The following is a 10697-nucleotide window of genomic DNA, read 5'->3' as shown; positions in this document are numbered from 1 at the left end:
TTTGTGACCTTTGTTAAGGCTACAAACATTCGGTCAACCGAAAACACTGCATTACTGTCAGTATGAACAATGAAGAGAAGAAAACTTTTCTGGTGCACTCAAATGGTTCAATCTGGGCAGAGATCTGGTGTTTAGTTCTCTATTATGATTTCGTCCTTTTTGGTGATTGTTCTGGATCTGGGGGTAAAGGGGGCGTGTACCAAGAAGAACGACGTTCATCAAAGCAAGAACGAGAATTCCTGATCCATCTGTACAGTCTGTGAACGCACCACAGTCCGCCACTGTAATGTCATGCGCACTCCCGTTGTTTTTGGATTTGTTGTTATGACTGGTTGAGGCCTCGGACTAAATTAAAAGAGGAACCCTGTCGCTGTACCCGGGCACCCGCGATGGAGGGCATGGACATAGATTTAGACCCGGAGCTTATGCAGAAATTTAGCTGCATGGGCACCACTGACAAAGATATCTTAATCACCGAATTCCAAAGACTGCTGGGCTTTCAACTTAACCCAGCTGGCTGCGCCTTCTTCTTGGATATGACTAACTGGTGAGCTCGGGGATGTGAGGCCTCAAGTGTTATATCTAGCTAATGTTAGTCGTTTGCCTGTAACCTCCATCAGCCCCATCGTCATTGTAGCGAATCTTTTAAGACAGTGCTTCTGTGTTAATAAAATTAGTTGTAACCATTATTGTTGTAAGAGGTGAAAGCGAAAGTCAGCTTCTTACTTTGTAGAACACTACGTTAGCTAACAGGTTAGCCCTTGACCTCCTGTGTAAAGCTTGTTTTCAAGATAGCTAATGTTAGCCTAGATCAAAATATTGGGGGGCTAATGTTAGCTAGCTAGCAAATAAAGCTGACAGACTTCTTTTTGAGAGCGGTGTTGGGGGGTGTATTAAGTATTGCTAACCACGCACTGCAGAGTTCTGCCTCAGAAAAACACTTCAAGAGGAACATAGTGTCATACAGATTGCTAATTGTACCTGGACAATTTACTAGCGGCCAAGCTGATTGCTATCGCTAGCTCACTAGCAGACATGTCAGCGACCACGTTAGCTTGCTGGCTAGCTAGATCGCTTCAGGAACTGAAGGGTAGGGTTTCCCCGACGTAACGTCAGCTGTCGAACGTTAGGTCGCTAGCTACCTAACTTGTTTCAGATAGTTTTAATTAATCAGTCACTTGCAATATAGTGTCCAAATTACATTGTAGATACATTGCCAGTTTCTGTATTTAAAATATATTTAAATACATTCCAGCTTCATGGTTTTTCTCAGCTAGTCAGGTAGATAACGTAGTCGTTGGATGGCACGATTCCAAAGCTCCATACATGAGCCGCAGTTAGATTACGTAACATCATGCAGCTGCAAATTCTGAAATGTTCGAAATCGCCTGACGAGTTAATGATTGGCTTCGTAGTGTCCTGATAGTTTCATTTTTACATTAGTAAGGCTCCCAGTCATAGTAAGGCTACCAGTCTTTGCTAGCTGTACCTTAAAATGTCCATAGTGGGTTAGGGTTGGGAGTAAAGAAGCGATAGTGTTATCTTGTTTCGAGGTTGGATATCATTGAATTTAAAGTTAACGTGTGCTGTATGTTTGACATATCGTATTTTGTTTGGAATGTATTATTGCAAAACAGCGTTGTAAATATCCAGGAGTCGTACACAGAATTCTGTCAGAATAGATACGCTACTCATACAACGTAAGTTGTTGTTGGAATGGACTTGCATGCGGCATTAGGCTAACTCACAATCACGTGACCATTAGTCAAGGAATGCGCCTACTAAAATTAGCACTGTGCTCTTTCGAAGCCACGAGTATACTTCCAATAATAGGTAACCTGCATTTCCTTAAAAATATCCATTTATTTTTCAATATATTGTGTACTATGACATAGAAACCCTGTCAAAATGGAAACATGTATGCCAGCGGGAGTGTCTATGTTCTTTGTGTATTTTCGTATGGTTGTATCATTAAATATTTATTTTCCTCTGTAAAGGAATCTTCAAGCAGCCATTGGAGCCTACTATGATTTTGAGAGTCCCAACATCACAGCACCATCCATGTCCTTTGTGGAGGATGTCACTATTGGGGAGGGAGAGTCGGTCCCACCAGACACACCTTTCACAAAAACCTGGAGAATACAAAACACAGGTCAATTCATATTGACTCGTATATGTGGAAATCATTGGATACAGTTAAAACATGAATACAAAACTATATGTTTTAAGTATGAGCTGTCAACCCATGTGGTACTCAAAATCCAGTGTATATTTGTTGTGACATCACAGGCACAGAGACATGGCCCCCGGGAGTTTGTCTAAAGTACGTCGGAGGAGATCAGTTTGGTCACGTGAACATCGTCATGGTGCGCTCGCTGGATCCGCAAGAGATCTCTGAAGTAAGCGTACAGATGCGCAGTCCAGTGACCCCGGGCATGTACCAGGGCCAGTGGAGAATGTGCACCGCCACTGGCCTATTCTACGGAGGTGAGACCCAAAGTGGACTGTACGTTTGTCCTGTACATTACAGTGCATCCATTTGTCATCTTTTTAGTTGTTATGTTATATTGTCAGAGAATTATAGACTTTCAAGCTCTCAAAGGTTTTTTCATGAAAGAGGGTCTACAGTATATTGGTTGTAAGTGAGCTACTTTATATCAGGCAAAGATGTCTTCATGACAAGAAAAGTTTAAGCAGGCAACGAAATTCAGTCATGTGTTCTTCATTCTGCATGCTGTCCATAACTGGTTGTGTGAATAGTGCAAGACAAAGAGCAGACACATACTGTGTTGTTTAGTGATGTTCTAGATAACATCTTGCCAGTGAGATGCTAAATAATATTAGCTGCTTTATGATTTTTAACTAGATTGTACCACCTTAGTCATTAGCACTCTCTCATTAACTAGGTAGAATATCAGTATTCAGTATCAGTATAGCAGTATTCCTATGTATATACCCATATGAAATGGTAGCTAGGGTTAAATTGGCCTGATGGAAGTATACACATGTAGCCAAAGGCCTGTGTCCTAGAGTGTAGGTAGAAGCCCTTCTTTAAAATCTCTCTTTCCCCTCTTCACAGATGTCATCTGGGTGATCCTGAGCGTGGAGGTCGGGGGACTCCTTGGCGTTACCCAGCAGCTGTCTTCCTTCCAGCCAGAGTTCAACACACAGCCCCACCGCAACGTGGAGGGAGACTTCAACCCCTTCGCCTCGCCGCAGAAGAACAAGGATGGTGGGGGCGGAGGAGGGGGAGTAGACGGCGAGCAGCAGCAGCAGCAGCAGCAGCAGCAGCATCACCACCACCACCACCACCATCACAGCGACGGCAGTCTAAAGGGGCCTGGTGCAGGCTGGGAGGCGGGCCCCGAGCACATCCAGCCTGAGCAAAATGGACTGTCACACAGCTCTGTGTCTCTAGCCACAAACAACCTGCAAAACAACTTGTCAGTAGTGACCTACAGCCAGGTGAGTGAGTGAGTGAGTGAGTGAGTGAGTGAGTGAGTGAGTGAGTGAGTGAGTGAGTGAGTGAGTGAGCGAGTGTGTCTGGGGAAACAAGAGGGACTTGACTGTGCGACACAGACACGTGAAGTAGCTTTGGGTGTGTGCTGGTGATTTAATCACTAGTATCTGACACAGCATTGTGTTTTTACACAAGTGTGTCATTACAGACTTTTTACAAGTAGAGGTTGGGTCAACAGACTATAGCTAAACAATAACAATGAGATTGTGTGACCTGAATAGATGTTTTTTTCCAGTCCCTTCTAACATAGTTATGAAAGTAACAAAGCAGCCAGCCTTTTAAATGATGACCATGGTATGGAGAATTCCAAAGTGGCCACACATTTGCAGACTTCAGTGAGTTGTATTTAGGATAAATAGGTGATACCGTACTTACTTTTTAGTTGATTAAATTAGGGAAAAGTACAAACAGACCTAAAAGAGTTCCTCCGTCTGCCACTCCTGTTGTTTGACTAGTCACCATGAGATCATTATTTGGATGGCTCCCACTTTGAAGCTGACACCTAACTAATCAGTAAACTTGGATAATGCCAAAATGCAGACTTAAATTCAGGCATTGATCAAATCACAGCACATCCTCGGAGCAACCAAACCAGCCCCATGAAGAGGCCTCCTGTTCTCCAACCCTATGCTACATGTAGATGACCGCATTTTCTGTGGGTGTAGTGAGTGTAATTATTCAAATATGCCACCTGAATAATATGCACTCGTGGAACTGTTCAGTCTAATGCATTATAATGAATCAGAAGATAAAGTAATCATAGGAAGTACAGGAATTGTGTCTGTAGGAATCTGCAAATGAACCTTAGGATCATTACATTTTTATGCAAAAGAGCAGATCCCAATCTGAAACAGGTGACCTAATTTATAAAACAGGGTTTCATGTATTTCCTGGCTTTTGCAATAAAACAACATCCAGCGAGAAAAAGCTGATCTAATTGTATGTCATGGTTTAAAAAAAGACGTGAACCAAACTAGTAACAATAGAAAAATAGAACAGTACTATACGTTTGTTTGAGTATTGCTCTTTGACTGGTAACAGAAGATGTCTCAGTGCATTCATTTGGTAGATGCCTTAAGCCAAATCAAACTACGGATACAATACAGAATGTAGAAAACAAAACTGGCATGAAGTTTGCATTTCGCTGCATTCCAGGGGAGTGATTACAAGGAGGTGCCGAAGAAATAGTGACAGAGTTTGCCTGCAGTGAAGGAGATATAGGCTCACACAATGGATTAGAGGTTAGAGGTTGAAATTGAAAACATGTCCGGTATGTAGGTGATCACACAAGAGTTGGGTGTTTAGCTGTTCATTGAAGACTGGAAAAGATCCATCAGAATGCGCGGAGCTCTGTAACTCGTTTCAGCGCTTTAGGACCACGGAAGAAAAGATTGTGAACCAGGACTTCATGTAGTCTAGTGGTGGCACCATTGGTTAGAAGATAGTATCAGTGAAATGAAATGTAAATTTGAATAAGGGAGTTCCGGTATTGCTGTTTATAAATAGTTTTACTAGGAACCACTCATCAAATACAGGAGGGAATGTCAACAGGTGGGCCCCGGGGGAGAACAACAGAGGCTGTGGCTTACCAAGTGGATATTGCATTCATAATTGCTATGATGCTATCAAGTTTTGCCAAGTGTAGGAAGAGTACCCATTGGTAGGGGTGAAGTACCACACTTTGGGCCTTATTCATGGTACTTCCTGTGGGTCTTAATCCTAGCACAAATAAAACCCCTGTCTTCAAGGTCTTGGACTTCAGTTCCACCACCATTCTCTCTCTTCTACTCCCTGCTCATTGATCGTGCACAATGTATACAGATTGCACATGCGGCCAGATCATAAGTCACATGATCAACTGAAATGATAAGGCATATGACATGGTGTGCCGGTCCAAGCATGCATTCCAAAGGGTTGATTTCATACGCTTTTTGATTACACCCTTGGGTGGGGAATCACCATCACATGGAGATAAATACACCCATGACCTTTGTGCAGGATTTATATGACTGGTATTGAGCAGAGACTTTTCCCAAGCAACTTGCCATATTGTCATGCTCGACTCATTCTCCACCCACTGCCTTTAATAGAAACCTACTATATCATAGTAGTAGTCCTAGAGGGATTTTAAGAGGCAGCTTGGCTGGTTAGGCCACCAACAGCAGGGGGGGCACTTGTACCTTGAAGACGTCATCCCTACCGATTACATTTTACTGAGTGTTACCCATTCTTGCCTCTTTGCTGTTTGTGACCATTGAGAATTGTTTTTCAGTAAGTAAGTCAGGTTTTTATGAGGTTCCTGGTTATCAAAAGTTTTACCGTACTTAAAAAATGTAATGTGGAAAAAAAACTAAAACTGTAAACTGTAAATGTTTATATATGCCTGGCTACATGGAACTAGTTTTTCTGACATGCCTTTCCAAAATCAGAAAGAAATTGGAAGTGTGTGTGTGTGTGTGTGTGTGTGTGTGTGTGTGTGTGCTTTGTCCGAGTATGTGGAGGTGGAGCCTGAACCCATTATTTCTCTCTTCCTTTCAGGATAGTCATGGACCCTACCCCTTTGGACAGTCTTAAATGTGGATATGGTCATGGCCAAGATGCAGAGGAACAGTGGCCTTGATCTTACACTATCCAACGGGAGGGGGGCATCCCACAGAGGGTTTGGGGGTGAGGGGGGTGTAGAGGCGGAGAGTTGGAGGAGTGAGTATCCCAGAGTTCCTACTGACAATTTTACAAACGTGCTCCTCCTCCTGACCACTGAGCAACACGAAAATTATGAAGACAAGGCTGTTCTGTCCCCACCATACAATTCAGCCAACATTCAACACCCAGAGTATGCATGTGTGAATGCTAATTTAAAGACGAGTGCTATGGATCTTTTAAAAAAAAAACGTGAGAAAAAAAAATCTTTTTTTTTTCGTTATTTGTTTTTGGTCTTTATTTTTTAGGTGTCATCACAGAGTTCAGTAGAGTCCATAGTATTGAAAGTGGGACTGTGTGTATGTGGGGGTGGGGTGGGGGTGTGTCAGTGTGTGTGTGTGTGTGTGTGTGTGTGTGTGCGTGTGTGCACGCCTCCACTTGTGCATGTGTGTGTGCAACCTGAAAGAGATGATAGGGAGGAAAAAGCCATTGAGGGTAAATTGCTTATCGAGTGACTAGGCCTAATTCTCAAGCTGACGTATAACTAATGTAACGCTTTCATTTTTTATTTTATTTTTTTTTTACATTTTTATTGCAATGGAGAGAATTCATTATTTCAGTGACAGCAGATTACGACTCAAGACATTCTAAAAATCATATATTCACCCTTTGCCATCCCGTCAGAAGCTTTGAATCTAACCTGTCAGTAGGTGTGTGTGTGTGAGTGAGTGACAGTGAGAGAGAGTTGTTGACATTCTGTGGTTATTTGGTAGAGGGAGACATTTGGCAAAAGTGCAAATGATAACACCTGTCAGATATTGCCTTTATGGGCAGATCGGCAATGTTGCAGTGCCTCTTCAAAAGCTTGCAATGAGACTGTGGTGAGAGGATGTTGCGGGCGGTACCACAATTGGCGTTACACTGGCTGAATCCATAATAGTTCCAAGTGTTTCTGAACATTGCATTTGTCAACACTTAGCTTATTGCATTGAGTTGAATGTATCTGTTGTGAATGTAAGGTGTTTGAGAATCTCACTGTCTGATTTGTGTTTGACAGCCCAAAGGCTGAGTTCCAAATGCTCAGATGTTCGTGGATGGCATTTAACCTGGATGTGCTCCTAATATCTATTATTACAATCTCTTAAAAATTATGTTCATGATTTCTGGAAATTCTGCTGTTGTATAAATATCACTAACCAAGTTTGCAAATCGAGATGCAGGGTAACAGAGCACCTATTGATTATAAATGACAATGTTCCGTACAACATTTGGCTGTAGATGCCGTTTATTCATTCAGAGTTGTGATCAGTTTCGAATGTAATTGTACAAGCCTAGTCTCCCATCGCTATGCACTGACCCATCAAGCCCTGGACCTCAATGGTAAACATAATGGCTGTTCATTAAGGAGTATATGCTGTTTTTAAAAGGCCCTCAGTGTGTGCTTGGCGTCATGTAATCAGTCATTTTAAATGTGTGTGTGTCATTGGCCACACTCTGTGGTAAACGGCTTTTTCAAAAGCCAGAAGATTTCCTAGATTACTGAAAGAGACCCAAGTAACGCCTTCAGGGCGCAGATGAGGCAGGTCTGTTTTTTTCCGGTCCGTTTTTTTCCGTTCCTGTATTGTCGCATTTTAACTACTCTGTTTTTTTGTTTTTTTTTGGCACGCATTCGCTAAGCTAACATTCTTTCTCTGCAGTTCAATTTTCTCACTCCATTTTTTTTTTCTCGTCTTTCCTTTTTTTCTATTTGTGATTCTAATTAGTTCTCCATCATTGCCTGCTTGTTTGCTTGTCCTTTTTATGGGAGTGTTCAGCTTTCATATTTCCCAGCTGATAATGGGATTTGGGTTGTCTTCGGTCGGTTAAGCAAAGAGTTTGCACAGGGTTGGAGTGTTGAATGGATGATGAGTTGGGTGAGTAGGGTTTGAATGGGTCTGCATTGGAGTTCCACCACCACGGCAAATCGGCAAGAAATAAAGAATCTGAACAAATAATCCTCCCGTTGCCCCTGTCGCTCTGTCATCTTTTGAGTCACATTCATTAAACAGGGAACTGTAGTTAAGGTATTTGTGCAGCAGTATTTTGAAGGCATGGCTTCCATTTAGTCTCACTTCTGTGGCAATATGCCTGTTAAATCTCTTGCTCTTGCAGTTTTGACATGTAAACAATCTTGACCAGCAGAGTCTAAAACAAAAATACAAGTATCCTTTGTCAAACTTAAACTGTTGTTATTTGTTGGTGACTTAAATCTGTGATGCAGACACAATTGAAAGAACAGTGTCTTTGTGTTCCTAAGGGTTTCCCATTGCCTGTGTTCATAAGGGAGCATGTCAGACGTCATAGGGCCCACAGCAGCAGTCATATGTGTACCTCACAGAAGAACAAGGTGCTCAAGCCACCACATGTTACGCATATCCACTCAATGTTTCCCACATTCATTGTCTTCCATCCCCCCCACCCCCCAAAGCTTTGGCTGTTAGTATCCATACAGCTGTACTTCAACATCACAAATTGAAAGATCAGCAGAGGGCAAGATGATGCAGGACTATACACTATATGAACAGCCCCTGTGTCTTGTCTTGGTAGAAGGAAATGCTTTTTTGAGAGAAGACCAAACATTTGTCCATGAGTGCCTTTATGGTGGCTATGATAATAGCTCAGACGGCTGACAGACTGCGTGCCTGATGTCATTGACTGTATTCAATCCTAAGGCAAACAGGAAAGTTATAAACGTCACCATGGACGTCAGCGGAGACTTTATAGTAGCCTGCTTGTGTAGCCCCAGCGTAAGCAATCAAGTACACCAGGTAGACTTTGTTTAAACCCGGGGTGGAGTTAGAGCTATGAATGAAGGTGTCCTACCGTAGGTATGCACCATCACGAATAGCCCTACTGGTAAAGAGACTCAAAAGTTACCTACAATAAGCGAAGTGGAAACTACAAACTGATAAAAGGTCAAGTGGAGACGGTGAAAGGCAAAAGCATTTCTGTGAGTGAAAGATTAAACCCATGTGAAATGGGTGCAAATCCTTGATAAACCGTAGGTGGGGCGTTGACCTTTCACTGAATTGCAAAATAAGAAATTAATCTGATAGAGTTTACCGTTCTGCAGTGTTTGGGATAGCGAGACTTCAAAGGTCTCTGTTTCAGCTTGGGACTAATGTCAACATATATATGTATTTTGTCCAGTGATTTATTTTCTGACCACTTTAAATAACAAGGAGTCTTTCATAAAATAATCTTAACCATCAGTCACTTGGCTTTGATAAAGCACAATATTTCATTTTTGTGTGTGTGAAATATTCTTCCGATGCCATTTGCAACACCAGTATATGTTTGCAGGTGATAGCCCCGTCATATCAATCAGAATCTTTTTACATAGGTGTTTTGTGTTCCTTTTATACATATGTGCTCATGCCAAATCCAACTGTGTGGAACATTACTTGTCATGTCAGGATTAAACATGTCAGTATCATCATGGCTGGGAGCCAGAACGTTTAGAAGTGTGAAATGCATGTTCTAATTCTTGTTGTGTGTGAGTTTATTTCAATTTCATAAATCACCAAGTGTATGCACTGCAAAGGCCCACACGCAAACGTTTGTAAAGCAAAAGAACAGGACAATTTTGAACATCATCTGCATAAGGCATTTTGTCATCAAACAGCTTCAGGTTTGCATCCAGTGGCTCATTTGGATCACACCTATATTATCACGTCCTCAACCTGCAGCACTGAAAATGAACTTCGTCTGCACCATTTCTTCTTAAAAATTACAATTCTTCAGTCTTTGCATGAGTCGGAAAAAGAATGTTAATTAAAACTTGGTGTAATTCATTTAACTGGCACAGCAGACTTGAGAGCCAGACTAAATAATGCCAGTATCTGATGTGTCAGTTTGGAAGATGTAATTGTGAGAAGAGCTCATCGTGTCATGACAGTTTGACTCTAAACCACAACCTCAAGGAAGGGAGGATTCGTTTTACGACCACTGAAGGATAAAGAGCAAACAGAACAGGGACACTCGAAGCAAATATTTGCATTGGCATGCGTCGACTTGGCATCTCAGTGAACTGTTCTCCTGTTAAACATTTCAAACTGTACTGATACCAAGGAACTCATTTGTCAGCCCAGTCTAATTGATCTATATATTTGGGGTGATGAAAATGAGGAAGCTCTTAAGTATGATAATTACACATGACGTGATTAAAAATGTTGACACTAACACTTTAGGGAAAGCTGTGAGGCAATCTGTAAACACATCCCTGTGTGTGTGTGTGTCTTATTTGGTCAAACAGGTTTAACTGGATATCAAAATCAAAAGAAATTAGACACCATCTTAAACTTAGTATACTGTCCCATCAATTGATGTCCCTGGGCAGAAATTAAGTGGGAAAATCAGACAATGTGCCAGCAGGCTCTGCTGAAGTGAAATGAGGTGAGGTGAAGTGAAGTGCTATACACAAATAACAGTTCAACAGACAGCTTCACCCTTTCCCCTTCCCCTATCTGTGGCTATCTGCTATCACATTATTGAGGGA

General features: G+C 41.9%; 1 protein-coding gene across 1 annotated transcript; it reads left to right on the top strand.

The window, feature by feature from the left end:
* The first annotated feature begins 240 nt into the window (after window positions 1-240).
* Window positions 241-8154, top strand: ilrun (inflammation and lipid regulator with UBA-like and NBR1-like domains). Its single transcript, XM_012820824.3, has 5 exons — window positions 241-547; window positions 1998-2152; window positions 2290-2487; window positions 3080-3465; window positions 6059-8154. The coding sequence occupies exons 1-5, from the start codon at window positions 390-392 to the stop codon at window positions 6092-6094; spliced, it is 933 nt and encodes a 310-aa protein (XP_012676278.2). The 5' UTR covers window positions 241-389; the 3' UTR covers window positions 6095-8154.
* Window positions 8155-10697: the final 2543 nt, after the last annotated feature.

The sequence above is a fragment of the Clupea harengus genome, chromosome 4 (genome assembly GCF_900700415.2).
Source record: "Clupea harengus chromosome 4, Ch_v2.0.2, whole genome shotgun sequence".
NCBI classification, from domain to species: Eukaryota; Metazoa; Chordata; class Actinopteri; order Clupeiformes; family Clupeidae; genus Clupea; species Clupea harengus.
Note: the sequence above shows the minus strand (reverse complement) of the source record. Positions and strands in the feature narration are given on the sequence as shown.

Excerpts from the sequence above, each read along its gene's own strand:
- ilrun (XM_012820824.3), top strand. The coding sequence starts at position 390 with ATGGAGGGCATGGACATAGATTTAGACCCGGAGCTTATGCAGAAATTT. Across the intron at positions 2,153-2,289 it reads CTGGAGAATACAAAACACAG|GCACAGAGACATGGCCCCCG; the intron begins GTCAATTCATAT and ends GTGACATCACAG. Across the intron at positions 2,488-3,079 it reads CACTGGCCTATTCTACGGAG|ATGTCATCTGGGTGATCCTG; the intron begins GTGAGACCCAAA and ends CCCTCTTCACAG.